Raw genomic sequence first — 24,915 nt, 5'->3', positions numbered from 1 at the left:
TGTAGCCACGTGTTCAGCTGTTTGGGAAGGCTGGTAAGGGAATTGAACCGTGCTGCTGGCCTGCCTTGGTCTGCTTTAAAAACCAGCTGTGCTAAACCAGCCCCATATCCTACAGGAGCATGCAACTGCCCTAGCCTCCATCCCCTCTGATCTGAATTCACAAAGAGATTTAAAGGGGGAAAAAGATTAAGCACCCGTTAGGCCCCTAAAAAAAAAAACATATGTATACTATTGCTACTCTCCCAAGTGAACCCTCGAAAATTGTGATTCTGCGAAATCAAAGAATGATAGCTTGCTGCCCCAAAAAAAACAAAACAAACACGAAAAATAAAAAATTTTAAAACCTCAAAAACAAACAACTCTTACCTTACAGAATGTAGCTGCCCTGTGGACCAACTGGAACACCACCCTCAGACTCTGCTCCCAGTCAGCTGCACTCTCTGTAAACTCCCAGGGCTCTCTTCACGCTCTTTTGAGGAAGTGTAAACAAAATGAAAGGAGCATCTTGCTCCCTTCTCACCCAACTCCCTCAGTCACCAAACTCTCACTCTAGCACTCAAATTCAGCACTCAGTGCAAACAAAGTCTACACTGTAAGCTGGCTCACCTTTATACTGTGGCACTCGCCTCTGAAAATTGGCCTATTCCAATTAACTAATTATCAAGCTCCAGCTGCAAGTAGAACCTCCTTGTATCGCATGTACCCATAAGGGGGCCAACCCCAGTCCCTGCCTGTATGTATGTCCCACCGACCACAGAGACCTCTGGCAGTTCAGCTGAAAACTATTGCTAATAGGGAATTGGCAATTGTAGTTAAGTGAGCACTTCACAGCACCCGAGTGGATTCCCGTGGGTCTGCGTGCCATGTAGCATGTGGGAGTTGTTGCCTACCATTCCAATCAGTAAGTGATTCTTCGACACTGTGCCTGAACACTGCAAGGAGCAACAACACATGTGCAGCGACCAACTTCCAAATATCCAGGGGCACCAGGGACATTTCAGGGACCAGAGGTGGGGGAGTGCACTGGGGAGGGGACTAGCACCCAGTCCACGCAACATAATGTGCAGGTGTCTGGGGTACCCACTGCAGCCGGGGGACCGTGGGCAGGGTGTGTTGGATAATGTCCCAGGCTCAACCATCTTAGCTGCTTCATCAATGACCTTTCTTCCATCATAAAAAGGTCAGAAGTGGGTATATTTACTAATGACTGCACAATGTTTGGCATCATTCGCGACTCCTCAATACACTGAAGCAATCCTTCTTCACTGGCAGCAGGGTAGCACAAGTGGATAGCACTGTGCCTTCACAGCGACAGGGTCCCAGGTTTGATTGCCTGCTGGATCACTGTCTGTGCGGAGTCTGCACATTCTCCCCGTGTCGGCATGGGTTTCCTCCGGGTGCTCCAGTTTCCTCCCACAGTCCTAGGAGGTGCAGGTTAGGTGGATTGGCCACGATAAATTGTCCTTAGTGACCAAAAAGGTTAGAAGGGGTTATTGGGTTACAGGGATAGGGTGAAGTGAGGGCTTAAGTGGGTCGGTGCAGACTCAATGGGCCAAATAGCCTCCTTCTGCACTGTATGTTCTACAATATTCAGGCTTGGCTGACAAGTGGCAAGTAACATACATACCATGCAGTACCAGGCAATGACCACCTCCAACAAGAGAGAATCAACCATTGTCCCTTGACATTCAACGGCATTACCATCACTGAATCCCCGACTATCAACATCCAGGGAGTTACTATCAACTAGAAACTGAATTAGCCAGATAAATACTTTGGCTACAAGAGCAGGTTAAAGGCTTGGAATCTTGCAGCGAGTAACTCACCCGATTCCCCAAAGCCTGTCCACCAACTACAAGGCGCAAGTCAGGAGTGTAATGGAATACTCTCCCCTTACCTGCACGAGTGGAGACCAAAACACATAAGAAGCTCGACACCACCCTGGACAAAGCAGCCCGCTTGATTGGGAGCCATTGACAAATATTCACTCACTCCACCACCAAAACACAGTGGCAGCCATGTGTACTATCTACAAGATGCATCTATTTGCCTCGATATAAATATATCGAGAACTTACAAAACACTTCATAAGCAAATGATTTATCATACAGGTGAATTTCATTACAAATGTATGCAAAGCAGGATCCCACAGAAAGCAAATGGATAACCAGTCACTCATTTTTCTGATGGCACTTAAAGGGTGAATATTGACCAAGGGACACAATGTTTCTGGTTCCTTTTCAAATAGTTGACAACAGATCCACATCACATGTGCCCAAACCACTACCTTCATCACCAGAAGATGGCACTTCTGACAGTGCCAATTTCCCCCAGGACTGCACTGAAGTGTCAACCTAGATTATGTGCCAGGGTGCAGAGTGACTTCACAACCTTTTGACTCAGAAGAGAGAATGCAGACACCCAATTCATAAAGTCATCAGTCAGTATAAAGCAGTGTTAATGTTCAGGACTCATCAGGACAACCCACACCTCATCACCAACCTCTGCTCATGGGCATTCTGTTGCATCCTAGCAATCATCTTCTCCAAATCACCATCATCAGACTCGGTATAATTCACCAGCTTCCTGCTTCGACGTTTTGGTCGACCGGTAGGGGTCAGCTGTGGTTTCTCCTGCTCGGGCTGTTTGGGGATGGGAGAGAAGAATAAACAATTGCAGCAAACTTTAAACCTCAACAGAGAATTACAACACCTGGGCCAGTGCGCAGTCAATTCTAGCCCCATTTGAGCGGGAGTCACAGCACGGTTGAAATGAACTCTTATTTTTAAAATACCCAAGGTCTTCGACTGCCCAATTAGTCACCAGGTTTGTAAATTTAAACACAATTTACTTTTATTATCAACAGTAACTATAATTAAATAGGCAACATGTACAACTGTTAACTACTATCTAATCTCTAAACCCCCCCCCCAACCTTAACTCACCCTACCCTCTATATATAACACACCCACATGGGAAATGGGGGTTCCAAAATAATTATGCAAGTAGAAGGCCAAGAGTATTTGTTTCAGATGGTCGTCTTCTAGGTTGCCAGTCTAGGCTTTTTGATGGATATTATCTTTCTTTCAGCTTGTAATGTTTTTCACTGTAGACTCACAGAAATAGCAGGCAGCCAGCATTTGAGAAAGAAACTGCTTCTTCTTTCAGTGTCTAGAAGCCTTCAGACAGCAGGCAACAGAGCAGAGAGAGAGCGGAGAAGCTGCTTCCACCTCGAGGGTCCAGTGACTTCTCCTGGGTTCTCTCTGAAAATTCCCACCGGACAGGAACCAATTGCTGTCGGTGGTCAGGCAGATCACTGACCCTGGCCAATCCACTGACCACCAACCAACCAATCGAAACAACCCCCCCCCCCCCCCCAAATCTCTTGGGTGCCATAAAATCTGGGTTCTTCTGCCCAAAATACAAAACTTTATAACACAAGTGTAGTACTTTGACACTTTATCCTTACTTCCTCTGCTCGACTTAAAGGATGTCTCCATTAACGATCCATGGACCAAAAACGATAAAGACAAAGTAAAAGAAATCGGAAGTAAGGGAATCAACAGGAAGGGCCCTTACAAGAGAAATGAAACATCTCACCACTGTTTTATAATGCTCGCATACCTCCTGTCTCACCAGCGTTGTAATGGTCTTGTTGACTATGGCCGTGTAGAAGGACTCTTGTTTTTTGCTTAGAGGTGCATAAACCACAATCTCTCGCTTTGGAGGAATATCCAGAGTGACATCAGATTTCAATCTCCTCAGCAGGAACGGAGTTAAGATCTGCAACACAAATAATATTCCATCTAGAATTTGATAAACACAACTGCACAGACTTCATGCAGCTGGATAGCAGCTATCCCCCAGGATTTACCATTTATGGAGATCCCACAGGGTTTTGGTGAACTTCACTGCTCATGAGAATTCATTGTGAAGCACTCATGAGTCAGTAACCCATGGGTCTGGACTGGGCACAAACTAGTCTCAGGCATGAAACAAAGACATGCAAATCTCCCAGGGCACTGCTTGCTGCAAGTCACAGATAGGAATATTACATTATGTATTTAATGGTTGAGAAAGTGGTTAAAAAGGTATATAGGATCTTGGAATTTACAAATCAAAGCAGCATAAAAAAGCAAGGTAATTATGAAGAACCTCTATAAAATACTGGTTCAGTTAAAATTGAGTATTGTGTCAAATTCTGGACACTGCATTTTGAGAAGAATGTCAAAAGTTTGAGAGGATGCAGAAAATATTTACAAGAATGACTAGAGAAAAGATCATCAGTTGCATGGGTAGAATGAAGAGGCTTTGATTGCCCTCCTTGGAAAAGTGAGAAAATTGAGGGGAAATCTAATAGAAGTTAAAATCATGAGAGGTCTAGGAAAGCCACAGAACCTTGAGGACGTTGATTTAAAGTGATCGACAAAAGAACCAATGGTGACATGAGCAACATAAATAGTGGTGAGGATCTGCAGTGCACTGGCAGAGTATGCGGCGGAAACAGATTTCTTAAAAAATTAAATTGGATAAACACCGGAAAGGAAATAAAATTCGGTTGTGGCTAGTTAAATTCTCTTTCAGAGAGCTGACATGGAGTGAAGAGCAGGATATATGATTTTTTAAAACCTCATTCATGGAAATGGACGTCATCAGCATTGGACGGCACGGCGGCACTGCCTCACAGCTCCAGGGACCCGGGTTCAATTCCATCATCAGGGGACTGACTGTGTGGTGTTTGCACTTCCTCCCCGCGTCTGCGTGGGTTTCCTCCCACAGCCCAAAGAAGTGCAGGTTAGGTGGATTGCCACTTGGTGTCCAAAAGGTTAGGTGGGGTTACTGGGATAGGGTGGAGGTGTGGGCTTAAGTAGGGTGCTCGTTCCAAGGGCCTGTGCAGACGCGATGGGCCAAATGGCCACCTTCTACACTGTAAATTCTATGATTCAATAAAATGCCCTCGAGTTCAAGAGCAATAAAAAGATTCAAACTGCGCCAGTGGATCAGATGTAGGCCCCAGGCAAGGATGACAGATTTCCTTCCCTAAAAGGAGGACATTAGTGAGCCATTAGGGTTTTTACAACAATGTTTTCATAACCATAACGCGACTTTTAATTCCAGATTTTCATATGAATTCAAATTTCATCATCTGCTGTGATGGAATTTGAGCAAGTATTACCCTGGGACTCTGGATTACTAGTCCAGTGACAATACCATTACGCCATCGCCTCCCGATTTGTTTTATGCACTTTCCATATATGTGTGGAAGTAGGAGAAGGGGTGAAAATCATTACTGCAAAGAATTTGGGTAAACGTGGAATTCATTGTTCAAGACACCAGGTTCCTGGATTTTCCCCTCTTTCACCAGCTGCAGTGGTAGAGCAAACCTTATTAAGAATTAAGAATGATTGCTGGAATGTCAGGTCCAATCAAGTTTCCTAATTATTTTCTTACTCAATGTTTCACTGAAAACTTCTCCACTGAGAAAAATCCTATTAGTTTTGAATAGAGTATTAAAAAAGTGTTCAGATTATCTGAGTTACTTGCTTTGTCTGTGCACCAACCTCTCTAATGGAAATCAAGTACTTGTTATTTTAAAATTTGATATATCATCAGCCAAAACCTGTTCTAATTCATAGCTCCAGATTACTTTCAGCGGATTTGAAAAAAAAGTCTTCTTGAGGTTGAGTTTTTTTCATTATTTAAATTTGAAACTTTTTCCAGTTAAACAGGCTGAAGAGAAAAAAATGGATAAAATATCTCAAATGTATGCAGGCAATTTGATGGGGCATCGAGTACAAGAGTTGGGAAATCACGTTGCAGCTATATAAAACCTGGGTTAGGCTGCATTTGGAGTGTTGCATGCAGTTCTGGTCACCACATTATCAGAAGGCCCGGAAGCTTTGGCAAGAGTGCAAAAAGGGTTCACCAGGATGTTGCCTGGTCTCGAGGGTGTTGGCTATGAGGAGAGGTTGAATAAACTAGGATTGTTTTCATCGGAAAGACGGAGCCTGAGGGGAGACCTGATAAGAGGTCGACAAAACTATGAGAGACATAGACAGGGTGGATAGTCGGAGGCTTTTTCCAAGGATAGATGTGTCAATTACAAGGGGGCACAGGTTCAAGGTGAGATGTGGGGGGTAGGTTTTTCCACGCGAGTGGTGGGTGGCTGGAACGCGCTGCCAGAGGATGTGGTGGAAGCAGGCACAAAAGCAACATTTAAGAGACACCTGGATGAGTACATGAATAGGGAGAAAATAAAGGGATATGGACTGAGGAAGGGCAGGTTTTGTTTTTAGTTAGGGCATCATGATCAGCACGGGCTTGGAAGGCCGAAAGGCCTGTTCCTGTGCTGTACTTTTCTTTGTCCTTTTGTTTCTGCAGTCCTTTAATGGTGGATTCTGTACATTAACTGCAGAAGTTATAAAAATGTTTAATAGTCACCGTTTTTACAGTTAAGTCACAAGCGAGGTAGCCACACCCAAGGTACAGGACAAGAATAGCTGGGTTACAGTCAGGGGAAGGAAAGCGAACGTTCAGACAGTGCAGGGATCCCTCGTGGCCGTTCCCCTTCAAGACTCCCCAGAAGGCATGTTGCCTCCCCAGAAGGCATGTTGCCTCCCAGGTGCCAGGGCCAGGGATCTCTCGGATCTGCAGGGATGGTGAAGGAGGGAGGGTTTCAGGTACATGGATAATTGGAGCACATTCTGGGGAAGGTGGGACCTGTACAGACAAGACGGTTTGCACCAGAACCAGAGGGGCACCAACATCCTGGGAGGGAAATTTGCTATGGCTCTTCGGGGGGGTTTAAACGAATTTGTCAGGGGGCTGGGAAAACAAGCTATGAAAAAGAGAGTAGTGAGGTACTGAGGAGGGTATCAAGGTCGCAGGAGTGTACCAGCAGACAGAAAGGAGGGCTGAAGTGTGTCTACTTAAATGCAAGGAGCATCCGGAATAAGGTAGGTGAACTTCGGAGCGTGGATTGGTACTTGGGACTACGATGTTGTGGCCATTACAGAGACAGGAATGGTTGTTGGAAATTGCAGGGTATAGATGTTTCAGTAAGAGTAGGGAAGGTGGTAAAAGAGCTGGAGGAGAAGCACTGTTAATCAAGGATAGTTTAACGGCTGCAGAAAGGCAGTTTGAAGGGGGTCTGCCTACTGAGGTTATATGGGCCGAAGTTAGAAATAGGAAAGGAGCGGTCACATTGTTAGGAGTTTTCTATAGGCCCCCAAATAGTAATAGAGATGTGGAGGAAGAAATTGCAAAACAGATTATGGATAGGTGTGGAGGTCTCAGGGTAGTTGTCATGGGTGACTTTCACTTTCCAAAGATTGATTGGAACCTCTATAGGTCGAACAGTTCGGATGGGGCAGTTTTTGTACAGTGTGTGCAGGAGGGTTTCCTGACACAATATGTGGATAGGCCGACAAGAGCCACATTGGATTTGGTACTGGGTAATGAACCGGACCAAAATGTTAGATTTGTTTGTGGGAGAGCACTTTGGAGATAGTGACCACAATTCGGTGTCTTTCACTATTGCAATGGATAGGGCCATACGGCAGGGCAAGGTTTATAATTGGGGGAGGGGTAATTATGATGCGATTAGGCAAGAATTAGGGAGCATAAGATGGGAACAGAAACTGTCAGGGAAAGGCACAAATGAAAAGTGGAGCTTGTTCAAGGAACAAATACTGCGTGTCCTTGATAGGCATGTCCCTGTCAGGCAGGGAGGAAATGGCCTTGTGACCATGGTTCACAAGAGGTTGAATGTCTTGTCAAGAGGAAAAAGGAAGAGTACAGAAGGATGAGAAAACAAGGTTCAGGAGGGTCGCTTGAGGGTTACAAGGTAGCAAGGAATGAACTGAAAAAAGGGCTTAGGAGAGCTAGGAGGGGGCATGAAGTCCTTGGCTGGTCGGATCAAGGAAAACCCCAAGGCTTTTTACTCTTATGTGAGAAATAAAAGAATGACCAGGGTGAGGGTAGGGCCGGTCAAGGACAGTAGTGGGAACTTGTGCATGGAGTCAGAAGAAATAGGAGAGGTGTTGAATGAATACTTTTCTTCAGTGTTCACAAAGGAGGGGCCATGTTTTTGAGGATGTGTGTGTGATTCAGGCGGGTAGGCTGGAGGAAGTAGATGTTGTCAGGAAGGATGTATTAGCAATTTTGAAAAACCTGAGGGTCTACAAGTCCCCTGGGCCAGATAGGATATACCCAAGGATTCTTTGGCGGCAAGGGATGAGATTGTAGAACCTTTGGCTTTGATCATTGGGTCCTCGCTGTCCACGGGGATAGTGCCAGAGGACTGGAGAGTGGCGAATGTTGTTCCTTTGTTCAAGAAAGGGAATAGGAATGGCCCTAGTAATTATAGGCCAGTTAATCTTACTTCGGTGGTCAGGAAGATAATGGAAACGGTCCCGAAGGATAAGATTTATGACCATTTGGAAAGATGCAGCTTAATCCGGGATAGTCAACACGGATTCGTGAAGGGTAGGTCTTGCCTCAAATTTGATTGAATTCTTTGAGGAGGTAACTAAGTGTGTAGATGAAGGTAGAGCAGTTGATGTCGTATACATGGATTTTAGTAAGGCAGTTGATAAGGTTCCCCATGGTCGGCTCATGAAGAAATTAAGGAGGTGTGGGATAGAGGGAGATTTGCCCAATTGGATAAGTAACTGGCTATCACATAGAAGACAGAGGGTGGTGGTGGATGGAAAATTTTCAGACTGGAGACCAGTTACCAGCGGTGTACCACAGGGATCAGTGCTGGGTCCTCTGCTATTTGTGATTTTTATCAATGACTTGGAGGAGGGGGATGAAGGGTGGGCAAGTACATTTGCTGATGACACCAAGATTGGTGGAGTAGTGGATGAGGTGGAGGGCTGTTGTAGGCTGCAAAGAGACACTGATAGGATGCAGAGCTGGGCCGAAAAATGGCAGATGAAGTTTAACCCTGATAAGTGCGAGGTTATTCATTTTGGTAGAAAAAAAATTGAATGCAGATTACAGGGTCAACGGCAGGGTTCTGAGGAATGTGGAGGAACACAGATCTTGGGGTTCATGTCCACAGATCTCTGAAGGTTGCCACTCAAGTGGATAGAGCCGTGAAGAAGGCTTATAGTGTGTTAGCGTTTATTAACAGGGGGCTTGAGTTTAAGAGCTGCGGGGTTATGCTGCAACTATACATGACCCTGGTGAGACCACATTTGGAGTATTGCGTGCAGTTCTGGTCACCTCATTATAGGAAGCATAGGAAAGGGTGCAAAGGAGATTTACCAGGATGCTACCTGGTTTGCAGGATAGGTCTTATGAGGAAAGGTTGAGGGAGCTAAGGCTTTTCTCTTTGGAGCGGAGGAGGATGAGAGGCGACTTGATAGAAGTTTATAAGATAATAAGGGGGGTAGAGTGGACGTTCAGAGAATATTTCCTCGGGTGGATGTAGCTGTTACAAGCTATTAAGATTCAGGGTGGGAGATATAGGAGGGATGGCCGAGGTAGGTTCTTTACTCAGAGTGGTTAGGGCGTGGAATGGACTGCCTTCTGTGATAGTGGAGTCGGACACTTTAGGAACTTTCAAGCAGTTATTGGATATGCACATGGAGCACACCAGAATGACGGAGTGGGATAGCTTGATCTTGGTTTCGGACAATGCTCGGCACAACATCGAGGGCCAAAGGGCCTGTTCTATGTTCTATGAGTCTACAGGGTTCTTAAGGGGGAGGGGGAGCAACCAGAAGTCGCGGTGCACATAGGCACCAACGACATAGCTAAGAAAAGGGATAAGGATCTAAAAAGTGATTTTAGGGAGTTAGGTTGGAAGCCAAAGAGCAGTACAAGCAGAGTAGTGATCTCAGGATTGCTACCGATGCCACGTGCAAGTGAGGCAAGGAACAGAGAGCGAGTGCAGCTGAACACGTGTGAACCAGGTTAATAGACTCAAACAGGTTGATATTAAGAAGGAGGATGTGCTGGAAATTTTGAAAAGCATCAGGATAGATAAGTCCCCTGGGCCTGACTGGATATACCCAAGGTTACTACGGAAAGCAAGGGTGGACATTGCTGCGCCATTGGCGATGATCTTTGCGTCCTCACTCTCCACTGGAGTAGTACCGAATGATTGGAAGGAGGCAAATGTTGTTCCCCTGTTCAAGAAAGGGGAAATCCCTGGGAATTACAGACCCATCAGTCTTACGTCTGTGGTGAGCAAAATATTGGAAAGGATTCTGAGAGATAGGATTCATGATTATTTAGAAAAATATAGTTTGATTAAAAATAGTCAGTATGGCTTTGAGAGGGGCAGGTCATTCCTCACAAGCCTTAATGAATTCTTTGAGGATGTGACGAGACACATTGATGAAGGTTGGGTAGTGGATGTAATGTATATGGATTTCAGAAAAGGCATTTGATAAGGTTCCCCATGGAAGGCTCATTCAGAAAGTTAGGGGGCACGGGATACAGGGAAATTTGGCTGTCTGGATACAGAATTGGCTGGCCCAAAGAAGACAGCGAGTGGTAGTGGATGGAAAGTATATTCCATCTAGAGGTCGGTGACCAGTGGTGTCTCGCAAGGATCTGTTCTAGGACATCTGCTCTTTGTGGTTTTTATAAATGACTTGGATTAGGAAGTTTGCCGATGACACGAAGGTTGGGGGAGTTGTATAGTGTTGAGGGTTGTTGCAGGTTACAACAGGACATTGACAGGATGTAGAGCTGGGCTGAGAAGTGGCAGATGGAATTCAACCTAGATAAATGTGAAGTGATTAATTTTGGAAGGTCGAATTTGAATGCTGAATACACTGTTAAAGGCAGGATTCTTGGAAGTGTGGAGGAACAGAGGGATCTTGGGGTCCACGTACATAGATCCCTCAAAGTTGTCACCCAGGTTGATAGGGTTGTTAAGAAGGTGTATGGTGTGTTGGCTTTCATTTTTTTTTTAAAGACAGTTTTATTGAGGTATTTTTGGCATATAAAACAATGACATTGTATAGTACTGTACAAAAGAAAAAGCAAGTAACGCATAGTACAAACCACAACTCCTTTCTCGCAAGGACCTGCCTAAACCTACTCTACACTACCCTAGCTCCCCACCCCTCCGCTGACGATTAATTCTCCGCGAAGAAGTCAATGAATGGCTGCCACCGCCAGGCGAACCCCGATAGTGAGCCTCTCAAGGCGGACTTAACCTTTTCTTGACCGAGAAAGCTCGCCATGTCTGATAGCCATGCTTCGGTCTTCGGGGCTTTGAGTCCCTCCATGCCAACAGTATTCATCGCCAGGCCACCAGGAAAGCAAAGGCCAAGACATCGGCCCCCTTCTCCTCCTGGACTCCCGGGTCCTCCGACACCCCAAAGATTGCCACCTCAGGACTCATTACCACCCCAGTTTTCAAAACCCGTTATATGATGTCCTCGAATCCATGCCAGTGTCCCGTGTCTCCCCCCCCCCTCGAGTCTAGGGCACGACCAGAACATGTGCACATGATTAGCCGGCCCACCGGCGCATCTGGCACACTTGTCCTCCAGCCCGAAGAACTTACTCATCCGGGCCACCGTCATGTGGGCCCGGTGCACGACCTTAAACTGGATCAGACTGAGCCTGGTGCGGTTGTGTTTACTCTACCCAGAGCGTCTGCCCAAATACCGTCCTACACCCCCCCCCCACCGGCGAGCTCCACTTCCCACTTAAGCCTCGGATCCTCAGTCTGTGTATCCTCTGCTCCCATTAGCTCCTTGTAAATATCTGAGACTGTACCCTCACCTACCTCTCCCGTAGAAACTACCCTGTCCTGCCTCCCCTTTGGCAGGAGGCATGGGAAGGACGACACCAGTCTGCGCATGCAATCCCGCACCTGTAAGTATCTAAAGTCATTCCCTCCCGCCAGCCCAAACCTCTCCTCCAACGTCCTCATGCTCGGAAAGCTCCCTTCCAGGAACAGATCACCCACCCTCGCAATCCCCACCCTCCGCCACATTCGATACCCACCGTCCATGTTCCCCGGGGCAAATCGGTGATTGCCGCAGATTGGGGTCCACACCGATGCTCTCACTTCCCCTATATGCCTCCTCGACTGGCCCCAGATCCGCAGGGCCGCCACCACTATAGGGCTGGTGGAGTACCACGCTGGCGGGAGCGGCAGAGGCGCTGTAACCAGGGCTGCCAAACTGGTGCCCCTGCATGAAGCAGCCTCCACCCGCTCCCAAACCGACCCCGTGCCCACCATCCATTTGCTTATCATCGCTATGTTGGCCGCCCAGTCGTAGTTGCTAAAGTTCGGTAACGCCAGCCCCCCCCCCGTTCCTTTCGAGCGTCACCTTCCTCACCCGCAGGGACTTCCCCGCCCAACAAATCCCAGGATAATTTTATTCAGCCTGTTAAAGAAGGACCTCGGGATGAAAATGGAGAGACACTGAAATATCAACAAAAATCTTGGGAGAATCATCATCTTAATAGTCTGCACCCTCCCCGCTAGTGATAGCGGGAGCGCATCCCAACTCCGAACCTCCTCCCTCATTCGTTCCACCAGTCGTGACAGGTTGAACTTATGCAACCCGCCCCAGTCCCGTGCCGCCTGCATCCCCAAGTATCTAAAGCTTTCTCCTACCAGCCTGAACGGCAACCCCTTCAGCCTACTCTCCTGCCCCCTCGCCTGAATTATGAACATCTCGCTTTTAGCCATGTCCAATGTATATCCTGAAATCCAGCCAAATTCCCTCAGGATTTCCATGACATCCCCGCCATTGGGTTTGACACGTATAACAGCAGGTCATCCGCGTATAACAAGACTTTATGTTCCTCTCCCCCCCCCCCACCCCCCCCTCCCAGACCAGCCCTTTCCAGTCCCTTGAAGCTCTCAGAGCAATTGCCAACGGCTCTATGGCCAGCGCGAACAGCAGTGAGAGAGGGCAACCCTGTCTTGTCCCGTGGAACAGTCTGAAGTAATCGGATGTCCTGTTCGTCCTTACACTAGCCTCTGGGGCCTGATATAACAGCCTAACCCAGTCAATGAAACCTTCCCCGAACCCAAACCTTTCCAGCACCTCCCATAGATAGTCCCACTCGACCCGGTCAAAAGCCTTTTCCGCATCCATAGCTACCACTACCTCTGCCTCCCTGCCCTCCGGGGGCATCATGATTACATTAAGCAGCCTTCTTAGATTGGCCGCCAGTTGCCTACCCTTTACGGACCCAGTTTGGTCCTCCGCAATTACTCAATTCTAGTCGTCAAGATCTTGGCCAGTAACTTAGCATCTGCTTTGATCAAGGAGATCGGCCTGTGGGACCCACAAGCCTCCGGGTCTTTATCCCATTTCAGAATCAGCGAAATAGTGGCCTGCGACATGGTCGGGGGTAGAACCCCTCTGTCTCTTGCCTCGTTGAAAACCCTGACCAGCACCGGCCCCACTATCTCAGCAAACTTTTTCTAAAACTCCACCGGATACACATCCGGCCCCGGGGCTTTACCCGACTGCATGACCTTCAGGCCCCCCCAATACCTCTTCGATCCTAACCAGGGCCCCAAGCCGTCTACCAACCCCCGACCTACTCTTGGGAGGGTCAGTCCGTCCAGAAATTGCGTCATCCACTCCGGTCCCCTGGGGGTTCCGAAGTGTACAGCTAACTATAAAAGTGCCTAAACACCTTGTTCAGCCCTGCCGGGTTCCCCACCAAATTTCCCTTCCCATCCGCTATCCTTCCTATCTCCCTAGCCGCTTCTCTCTTCCTTAGTTGTTGCACGAGCATTCTGCTGGCCTTCTCTCCACGCTCATACATTGCTCCTTTTGCCTTTCAAAGCTGCTCGACAGCCTTGCCGGTGGTCAGCGCCCCAAACACGGCCTGCAGCCTCTGTCGTTTCGTGAGTAACTCTGGCCTCGGGGACTCTGCATAGCTCCTGTCCGTCCGTAAAATTTCCTGAACTAGTCGGTCCGTTTCTGCCCTTTCTGTCCTGTCCCTGTGAGCCCAGATTGAGATCAGCTCCCCTCTCACCACTGCTGCTGAGACTTCTCTGGTATCATTTACCTGCAGGTAATTCTGCATGCATTTCCTAAGTCTCTCACACACCACCTCATCCGCAAGCAATCCGACTTCCAACCTCCATTGTGGGCGCTGAAAGCTATCCTTACAAGTCCGTAGGTCTACCCAGTGCGGAGCATGGTCCGATATGGTAATTGCCGAATATTCTTCCCCCACCATCCCAGCCAGCAAGTCCCTACTCATAACAAAGAAATCAATTTGGGAATACACCTTTTGGACGCGGGAGTAATATGAAAACTTCCTTGCCGACAGGTGGCTAAATCTTCACGGATCAGCTCCCCCCATTTGCTCCATGAACCCTCTCAGTTCCTTCGCCATAGCTGGCAACCTGACCGTTTTTGAAGACGACCGATCCAGGCTCGGGTCCAGGACTGTGTTAAAGTCCCCACCCATAATCAGTTTGCATGAGTCCAAGTCAGGGATCTTCCCTAGCAACCTCCTGATAAAATCCACATCCTCCCAATTAGGGGCATACACAATGACCAAGACTACTCTCACCACTTCGAGCTTACCCTTAACCATAACAAATCCGCCGCCCCTATCCGCAACTGTACCCTCCGTCTCAAATTGAACCCTTTTATTAATCAGGATTGCAATCCCCTAGTCTTAGTGTCGAGCCCTGACTGAAAGACCTGGCTAACCCAGTCCTTCCTTACCCTAACCTGGTCTGCCACTTTCAGGTGTGTCTCCTAGCAGCATGACTAGAACCCGCAAATGCGCGAACTTCACTGGCCTGTTTAACGCTCTAACATTCCAGATGATCAGCCTGGTTGGGGGGCAATTCGCACCCCCCCTCCCTTTGCCAATCAGCCATCCCCTTTCCTTGGCCAGCTCTCCAGCCATGTGTCGCGCTTCCTCTAGCCTGTCTCCAGGCCGGCTCCACCCATGACCTCCCCACTGTTGCCATGTCCAGTTTCCATTCCTCTTCAGCAGATCAACTCCCCCCCCAGTAACACCATCCTACCACCTAACCCCTGCTCTAGTCTAACTAAATGAACCCCCCCCCCCCCCAACCTGGCTACCATTGACTAGCCCACCCAGCTAGCCTGGTGGCTCCCAGCTTCGGCGCCAGCGCGTCTCTCACCTATTGTTCCCTGGCTCCCCTGCCCTCTCCCTGTCCATACCACTTCCCCAAACCAGCCCTGCTTAAGCACACACTCTATACAAGTCAAAAACATCCCCAACAATAGTGCAATTTAAATCAAACAGATAGATAAGAAGTACCAGGCACACTCAGCCTTCCCCTCCACACACAGAAGGTTGCAAAAAATTCGCCCGAAATCCCCACCGTAACCACACCTTTTTAAACTATTTTCTTTTTTATTCTCCCCCTACCTACTTTTTGGCAGGAATTCAGCTGTTGGAGTGGGCGGAGCTACAGAGTCGAGCGGTGAGTACTTAAACTAGCTGCTTCGCGGATCCAGCTGGAGTGAGCGGAGCTAGAGTCGAATGGTAAGTATTTAAACTAGCTGTTTCGCTGCTTAAACAGTGGCCACAGGGTCTTAGGGGATAAATTTGAAGAGTGACATGACAACAAAGCAGTGATCTGATTGGCTGGTAAGGAAAGTGCACCAATTAGCAGTAGTTCGGAGGAATTTAACTCTTCGTGTGTGTGGTGAACCACTGTAATAGGAGATGTAAGGTAGGACCTGCGCTACAGGTTCGCCGGTCGCTCCTGCTGGCTGGCTCCGCCCACAGAGAACTGTATAAATATGCATGACCTCCAGTGCCCTGCCATTTCGCCAGCTGCAGCAGGAGGCCACGCATCTGACTGTAATAAAGCCACAGGTGTACCCAACTTGAATCTTTGTGCAATTGATCGTGCATCAATTTATTAGTCAGATTTTCCACCAAATGGATATCAGAATTAAGCCCGATCACCTGCAGCTGGATCCGCACTCGCCCGACGCCAGGAAAGACTTTACTCACTGGCTAGCATGTTTCGAGGCCTACATCAAGGCTGCGGACCCCGAGCCAACGGAGGCTCAGAAGATAAACGTCCTGTACTGCAGACTGAGCTCCAGCGTGTTCCCATTGATCCAAGACGCCACGAATTAGACAAAAGCAATGGAACTCCTTAAGGAACACTACGCGCAGAAGGCAAACACGCTCTTCGCCAGGCATGTACTCGCCACCCGCTCGCAACTACCTGCTGAGTCCATCGAAGACTTCTGGCGGGCCCTAATTCCACTCGTCCGGGACTGTGACTGTCAGGCCATTAAGGCCGCCAAACACGCAAATCTCCTCATGCGCGATGCCTTTGTGATGGGGATTGCGTCGGACCGCATCAGAGAATGATTACTGGAAGGGGCCACGCTCGAACTGGCGGAGACGAAAACCGTGGCGCTCTCCATGATAGTTGCATCCCGTAACGTACAATCGTACCCCTCCCGCCGCGCTGCCCACCCTTCTACTCCTTCCTACCCCTCCTGGACCCCACCGACGACCTCCTCAGCAGAGGCCCTGCCTTCCCAATACACCTGCGCCGCACGCCGATCCGCGTACCCCGGGGTTCCCCGCTGCTACTTCTGCGGTCAGCAGAAGCACTCCTGCCAACACTGCCCGGCCAGCACTGCAGTTTGGAAAGCCTGCAGTAAAAAGGGCCACTTCGCGGCTGTGTGCCAGGCCCGCGTTTGTCGCTGCAATCGTGCCCACTACCGCCCCTCCCCCACGCTAGACGCACAATGGGAGCCGCCATCTTGTCCCGACCCAGCAATGTGCGTACCATGGGCGTACAATTTAGTAACTTCCGCCTCTATGTCTTTCCTAATCTCTGCACTGCACTCCTGTTGGGCCTGGCCTTGCACTGCAACCTACAGAGCCTCACCCCTCAAATTCGGCGGGTCCTTACCCCCCTCTTACCGTTTGCGGCCTCGCGGCCCTCAAGGTCGATCCTCCCTCCTTTTTGCCAATCTAACTGTGGATTGCAAGCCCGTTGCCACTAGGAGCAGACGGTACAGCACCCAGGACAAGACCTTCATCAGGTCCGAAGTCCAGCGGCTGCTTAAGGAGGTTATTATCGAGGCCAGCAACAGCCACTGGAGAGCCCAAGTGGTAGTGGTTAAAACTGGGGAAAAACACAGGATGGTCGTGGACTACAGCCAGACCATCAATCGGTACACGCAGCTTGACGCGTGCCCCCTCCCACACATTTCTGATATGGTCAATCAGATTGCACAGTACAGGGTCTTCTCAACAATTGACCTGAAATCCGCCTACCACGAGCTCCCCATCCGGAAGTCGGACCGGCCATACACTGCCTTCGAGGCGGACGGTCGCCTCTACCACTTCATTAGGGTCCCTTTCGGTGTCACAAATGGGGACTCGGTCTTCCAAAGAGAGATGGACCGAATGGTCGACGAGTACGGTTTGCGGGCCACCTTTCCGTACTTAGATAACGTCACCATCTGCGGCCATGACCAGCAGGACCACGATGCCAATCTCGATAAATTCCTCTGCACTGCCACTCTTCTCAACCTGACAAAGAGAAGTGTGTGTTCAGCACTGTTAGCCATTCTCCGCTATATAGTTCTCGGGCCTGACCCCGACCGCATGCGCCCCCTCATGGAACTTCCTCTTCCCCCACTGCCCCAAGGCCCTCAAACGCTGCCTGGGGTTCTTTTCCTACTATGCTCAGTGGGTCCCAAACTATGCGGACAAGGCCCGCCCACTCATTCAGTCCACCCAATTCCCCCTTGTGGCAGAGGCACAACACGCTTTCACCCGCATCAGAGCAGACATCGCCAAGGCCGGGATGCACGCAGCGGACGAGTCATTGCCTTTCCAAGTAGAAAGCGACGCTTCAGACGGTCGCCCTTGCCACCACTCTAAACCAGGCAGGCAGACCCGTGGCATTCTTTTCCGGCACCCTTCATGCCTCTGAAGTTCGACACTCATCCGTCGAAAAGGAAACCCAAGCTATCGTTGAAGCTGTGCGGCATTGGAGGCATTACCTGGCTGGTAAGAGATTCACTCTCCTTACGGACCAACGGTCGGTAGCCTTCATGTTCAATAACACACAGCGGGGCAAGATCAAAAATGATAATATCTTGCGGTGGAGAATCGAGCTCTCCACCTATAATCACGAGATCTTGTATCGTCCTGGTAAACTCAATGCGCCCCCAGACGCCCTCGCTCGAGGTACATGTGCCAGCGCACAAGTGGGCCAACTCCGGGCCCTTCACGACAGCCTTTGTCACCCAGGGGTTACTCGATTGTACCATCTGGTCAAAGCTCGCAACCTGCCCTATTCTGTCGAGGAAGTAAGGGCAGTCACCAGGGACTGCCAGGTTTGTGCGGAGTGCAAGCCGCACTTCTACCAGCTGGACCGTGCGCGCCTGGTGAAGGCTTCCCGCCCCTTTGAACGCCTCAGCGTGGATTTCAAAGGGCCCCTCCCCTCCACCGACCGTAACACGGACATTCTCAGTGTGGTCGATGAGTACTCCAGATTCCCCTTCGCCATCCCATGCCCCAATATGACGTCTGCCACCATCAACAAGGCCCTCAGCACCATCTTCGCTCTGTTCAGTTTCCCCGCCTACATCCACAGTGACAGGGGATCCTCATTCATGAGCGATGAGCTGCGTCAGTTCCTGCTCAGCATGGGTATAGCCTCCAGCAGGACGACCAGCTACAACCCCCGGGGAAACGGGCAAGTAGAACGGGAGAATGGAACGGTTGGGAGGGCCGTCCAGCTGGCCCTACGGTCCAGGAACCTCCCAGCCTCTCGCTGGCAAGAGGTCCTCCCTGACGCTCTACACTCCATCCGGTCACTATTGTGCACTGCCATTAATAACACACCCCATGAACGTGTTTTTACCTTCCCCAGGAAGTCCACATCAGATGTGTCGCTCCCGACTTGGCTCGCTGCTCCAGGACCGGTCCATCTCCATAGGCACATTCAACTCCACAAGGCGGACCTCCTGGCGGACAGGGTTCACCTGCCCCACGCCAACCCTCAATATGCCTACGTTGAGTTCTCCAACAGCCGCCAAGATATTGTCTCACTCAGGGACCTGGCACCGTCAGGTTCCATCCCAACACACAACCCCACCAATGCGCCCCCCCCCCCACCTCGCCGCCAATATTGACCCCACCAGAGCACCCCCCTCCCCCCTCCCCTTTTACGCACAAGAGGATGAAGAGGTCTTCTCCACGCTCCCGGAGTTCCCCGATGACTGGCCAGCATCTGCATCGCCACCACCGCTGCCATCGGTGCCACCGTTACGCCGCTCCCAACGAAACACCACATCACCAGACCAGCTGAACCTCTGACGGACTCCGGACCATCAACATAGACTTTTCTTTCCCTGCCACTGTACATATTTGCACTAATTGTATATAGTTTCACGTCACCCCCGCCGGACTCATTTTTAACAGGGGGTGACTGTGGTGAACCACTGTAATAGGAGATGTAAGGTAGGACCTGCACTACAGGTTCGCCGGTAGCACAAGTCGGCTGGCTCCGCCCACGGAGAACTGGATAAATATGCATGACCTCCAGTGCCCTGCCATTTCGCCAGCTGCAGCAGGAGTACACGCATCTGATTGTAATAAAGCCACAGTTTTACCCAATTTTAGCCTTTGTGCAACGGATCGTGCATCAGTGTGTTGGCAAGTATTGTGATTGGCAAGTAAAATCTTTATTCCTTTCACTTATTCATTATTTGATATTATATTTGTAATCAGTTACGGTAAAGTGTAAAAATGGCAGATCTCATACTCGTCTGATGCTCCTCGTGCTCAATGTGGGAGTTCAGGGACGCGGTCGATGCCCCTGACGTATTCATGTGCGGGGAGTGTGTCCAGCTGCAGCTCCTGTTAGACCGCGTGACGGCTCTGGAGCGATGCTGAGGGGGTCGTGGATAGCATGTTCAATGAGTTGGCCACGCCGCAGATTAGGATTAGTGAGGGAGATAGGGAATGGGTGACCAAAAGGCAGAGAAAGAGCAGGAAGGCAGTGCAGGTGTCCCCTGCGGTCATCTCCCTCCAAAACAGGTATACCGTTTTGGATACTGTAGGGGGAGATGACTCACCAGGGGAAGGCAGTAGTAGCCAGGTTCATGGCACCGTGGCTGGCTCTGCTGCACAGAAGGGTGGGAAAAAGACTGGCAGGGCTATAGTCATAGGGGATTCAATCGTAAGGGGAGTAGTCATGCGTTTCTGTGGTCGAAATCGAGACACCCGTATGGTATGTTGCCTCCCGGGCCCACGGGTCAGGGATGTCTCAGATCGGCTGCAGGACATACTGAAGGGGGAGGGTGAACAGCCAGTTGTCGTGGAGCATATAGGCACCAATGATATAGGTAAAAAAAACGGGATGAGATCCTACAATCAGAATTTAAGGACTTAGGAGATAAGTTACAAAGTAGGATCTCGAAAGTAGGACCTAAAATCTCAGGATTGCTACCAGTGCCACGAGACAGTTAAGAGTAGAAATTCAAGAATAGTCAGAATGAATACGTGGCTTGAGAGATGGTACAGGAGGAAGGGGTTCTGATTTTGGGGACATTGGAACCGGTTCTGGGGGCGGTGGGACCATTACAAATCAGATAGTCTACACCTGGGCAGGACTGGAACCAATGTCCTGGGGGTGCTTTTGATAACACTGTTGGGGAGGTTTTAAACTAATGTGGCAGGGGGATGGGAACCAGATTAGGAAGTTAGAGGTCAGTAAAGAGGCAGCAACTAAAGCCAGTAAGGTACCAGGTAATAAACTCATTGTGACAAAGGGGAAGAGTAGACAGGGAAGAGATGATGAACGCAAAGGGACAGGTGGTCTGAGGTGCATTTGTTTTAATGCGAGAAGTGTAGCAGGTAAGGCAGATGAACTTAGGGTTTCGATTAGTACCTGGGATATGATGTTATTGGTATTAGAGACTTGGTTGAGGGAAGGGCAAGACTGGCAACTAAATATCCCAGGGTATAGATGCTTCAGGAGGGATAGAGAGGGAGGGAAAAGGGGTGGAGGAGTTGCATTACTGGTCAGAGATTATATCACAGCTGTGATTAAGGAGAGCACGATGGAGGATTGGAGCACTGAGGCAATATATGTAGAGCTAAGAAATAGGAAGGGTGCAGTAACATTGTTGGGACTTTACTACAGGCCTCCCAAATGCGAGTGTGAAGTAGAGGTACAAATATGTAGACAGATTATAGAAAAATGTAGGAGCAATAGGGTGGTTGTGATGGGAGATTTTAACTTCCCCAACATTGAATGGGACTCATGTAGTGTTGGAGGCGTAGATGGAGCAGAATTTGTAAGGAGCATCCAGGAGCGTTTTGTAGAGCAGTATGTAAATAGTCCAACTCTGGAAGGGGCCATACTGGACCTGGTATTGGGGAATGATCCCGGCCAGGTGGTTGAAGTTTCAGTGGGGGATTACTTTGGGAACAGCGATCACAATTCCGTAAGTTTTAGAATACTCATGGACAAAGACGAGAGTGGTCCTAAAGGAAGAGTGCCAAATTGGGAAAGGCCAAGTATAACAAAATTCGGCAGGAGCTGGGGAATGTGGATTGGGAGCAGCTGTTTAAGGGTAAATCCACTTGAAATGTGGGAGTCTTTTAAGGAACGGTTGATTAGAGTGCAGGACAGACATGTCCCTGTGAAAATGAGGGATAGAAATGGCAAGATTAGGGAACCATGGATGACAGGTGGAATTGTGAGACTAGCCAAGATGAAAAAAGCATACATAAGATCTAGGCGACTTAAAACTAATGAAGCTTTGGAGGAATATCGGGAAAGTAGGACAAATCTCAAACACGCAATAAAGAGGGCTAAAAGGGGTCATGAAATATTTTTGGCTAACAGGGTTAAGGAAATCCCAAAGCCTTTTATTCGTATATAAGGAGCAAGAGGGTAACTAGAGAAAGGATTGGCCCACTCAAAGACAAAAGAGGGAATTTATGCGTGGAGTCAGAGGAAATGGGTGAGATTCTTAATGAGTACTTTGCATTGGTATTCACCAAGGAGAGGGGCATAACGGATGTTGAGGCTAGGGATGGATGTTTAAATACTCTAGGTCAAGTCGGCATAAGGAAGGGGGAGCTTTGGGGTATTCTAAAAAGCATTAAGGTGGACAAGTCCCCAGGTCCGGATGGGATCTATGCCAGGTTACGGAGGGAAGCGAGGGACGAAATAGCTGGGGCCTTAATAGATATCTTTGCAGCATCCTTGAGCACAGGTGAGGTCCAGGAGGACTGGAGTATTGCTAATGTTGTCCCTTTGTTTAAGAAGGGTAGCAGGGATAATCCAGGGAATTATAGACCTGTGAGCTTGACATCAGTGGTAGGCAAACTGTTGGAGAAGATACTGAATTATAGGATCTATTCACATTTGCAAGAAAATAGACTTATCAGTGATAGGCAGCATGGTTTTGTGCAGGGAAGGTCATGTCTTACAAACCTAATAGAATTCTTTGAGGAAGTGACAACGTTAATTGAGGAGGGAAGGGCTGTAGATGTCATATACATGGACTTCAGTAAGGCGTTTGATAAAGTTTACCATGGCAGGTTGATGGAAAAAGTGGTGTCGTATGGGGTTCAGGGTGTACTAGCTAGATGGATAAAGAACTGGCTGGGCAACAGGAGACAGAGAGTAGTGGTGGAAGGGAGTGTCTCAAAATGGAGAAAGGTGACTAGTGGTGTTCCACAGGGATCCGTTCTCAGACCACTGTTGTTTGTGATATACATAAATGATCTGGACGAAGGTATAGGTGGTCTGTTTAGCAAATTTGTAGATGATACTAAGATTGGTGGAGTTGCAGATAGCAAGGGGGACGGTCAGAGAATACAGCAAAATATAGATAGTTTGGAGAGTTGGGCAGAGAAATGGCAGATGGACTTCAATCCGGGCCAATGCGAGGTGATGCATTTTGGAAGATCCAATTCAAGAGCGGACTATACGGTCAATGGAAGAGTCCTGGGGAAAATTGATGTACAGAGAGATCTGGGAGTTCAGGTCCATTGTACCCTGAAGGTGATTAGAGTGGTCAAGAAGGCATACAGCATGTTTGCCTTCATCGGACGGGGTATTGAGTACAAGAGTCAGCAGGTCATGTTACAGCTGCATAGGACTTTGGTTAGGCCACATTTGGAATACTGCGTGCAGTTCTGGTCGCCACATTACCAGAAGGATGTGGATGCTTTCGAGAGGGTGCAGAGAAGGTTCACCAGGTTGTTGCCTGGTATGGAGAGTGCAAGCTATTAAGAAAGATTGAATAGATTAGGATTGTTTTCGTTGGAAAGACCAAGGTTTAGGGGGCCTGATTGAGGTCAACAAAATTATATGGGGTATGGACAGGGTGGATAGCAACATGCTTTCTCCAAGAGTGGGGGTGTCAATTACAAGGGGTCACGATTTCAAGGTGAGGGGGAGAAAGTTAAGGGAAATGTGCATGGAAAGTTTTTTACGCAGAGGGTGGTGGGTGCCTGGAACGCTTTGCCAGCAGAGGTGGTAGAGGCGGGCACGATAGCATCATTTAAGATGCAGATATATGAATGGGCGGGGAACAGGGGGAAGTAGATCCTTGGAAAATAGGTGACAGGTTTAGATAAAGGATCTGGATCGGCGCAGGCTGGGAGGGCCGAAGCTGTTCCTGTGCTGTAATTTTCTTTGTTTGTACCAAACCTCCAAGAAAGAAGCCCAAAAAGGGAACATTCAGGGAAATCACAAAAAAGAACAAGAAAAACACATCGCCACAAAATACATCAACCTAGAAAGGTCGAAAAAAAAAAAAGAACGGACCCAAGCATGCAGGCATCTCTCAAAGCGAGAGAGACAAAATAGACTTAAAAGTTCTACCATGAGTCCAAGAGTCCTCAGCTCAGAGCCAGCCCTTGCTTCTTAACAAAGTCCATCGCCTCCTCGGGTTCCTCAAAATAGTAGTGCTGGCTCTCATACGTAACCCACAGTCGCGCCGGAAAAAGCAGCTCAAATTTCACCTTGTTCTTATACAAAATCTCCTTCACCTGCCTGTAGCCTCCCCTTCTCCTGGCCACCTCAGTGCTCAGGTCTTGGTAAACACGCAGGGTGCTATTGTCCCAGGTACAGCTTAGTGTGCTCTTGGACCATTGCAGAACCCGCTTCTTGTCCAGGTACCTGTGGAACCGGACCACCATTGCTCATGCGGGGACCCCCTCGTTGCGGCTGCCTCACCTGCGCTCTGTGTGCCCTGTCCACCTCCGGCGGGCGAGGGAACACCTCGTTCCCCAGCAGCTTCTGGAACATATCTGCCACATATGCGGCGGCGTCCAGCCCCTCAGCCCCCTCCGGGAGACCAACAATTCTTACAGTCTGCCGTTGAGATCTGTTGTCCAGGTCCTCCAGCCTTTCCAGGAGCATTTTCTGCTGATCCCTCAACCTCCGAATCGCCACGTCCGCCACCGTTTGAAAGTCGACCTGCTCCTCCACCGTCTTCTCCAGCTTCTGGAGCTTCTCAGCCTGATCATCCAGCCTTTTTTCCCCCATCGGTCCAACGACTTCTGGAGCGGCTCCAAATTATCGCGCTTCAGAGCTAAAAAGCCCTCCTGCATGGCCTATGAGTTGGCTTTCATTAACAGGGGGATTGAGTTTAAGAGTCGCGAGGTTTTGCTGCAGCTTTATAAAACCCTAGTTAGTCCACACTTGGAATATTTTGTTCAGTTCTGGTCACTTCATCATAGGAAGGATGTGGATGCTTTGGAGAGGGTACAGAGGAGATTTACCAGGATGCTGGCTGGACTGCAGGGCATGCTTATGAAGAAAGGTTGAGGGAGCTAGGGCTTTTCTCACTGGAGCGAAGGAAGAGAGGTCACTTGATAGAGGTGTACAAGGTGATGAGAGGCATGGATAGAGTGGATAGCCAGAGACTTTTCCCCAGGGTGGAAACGGCTGTCACGAGGGGA

The 24,915-nt window shown here is 49.0% G+C and overlaps 1 protein-coding gene across 3 annotated transcripts in view; it reads right to left on the bottom strand.

Moving 5' to 3' along the window:
• hells (helicase, lymphoid specific) overlaps nt 1-24,915 on the bottom strand; it is a 104,051-nt gene that overhangs the window by 25,597 nt on the left and 53,539 nt on the right. For 2 of the 3 annotated variants that reach the window (XM_072478787.1, XM_072478789.1), the window contains 2 exons: nt 3,625-3,783; nt 2,491-2,642 (listed from right to left, as the gene is read on the bottom strand). In XM_072478787.1, the coding sequence (XP_072334888.1) occupies nt 2,491-2,642; nt 3,625-3,783 (311 nt within the window). The remainder of the gene's footprint in view (nt 1-2,490; nt 2,643-3,624; nt 3,784-24,915) is intronic. The other variant, XM_072478788.1, reaches the window with a different exon arrangement.

This window comes from Scyliorhinus torazame, chromosome 16, assembly GCF_047496885.1.
Source record: "Scyliorhinus torazame isolate Kashiwa2021f chromosome 16, sScyTor2.1, whole genome shotgun sequence".
NCBI lineage: Eukaryota > Metazoa > Chordata > Chondrichthyes > Carcharhiniformes > Scyliorhinidae > Scyliorhinus > Scyliorhinus torazame.
Note: the sequence above shows the minus strand (reverse complement) of the source record. Positions and strands in the feature narration are given on the sequence as shown.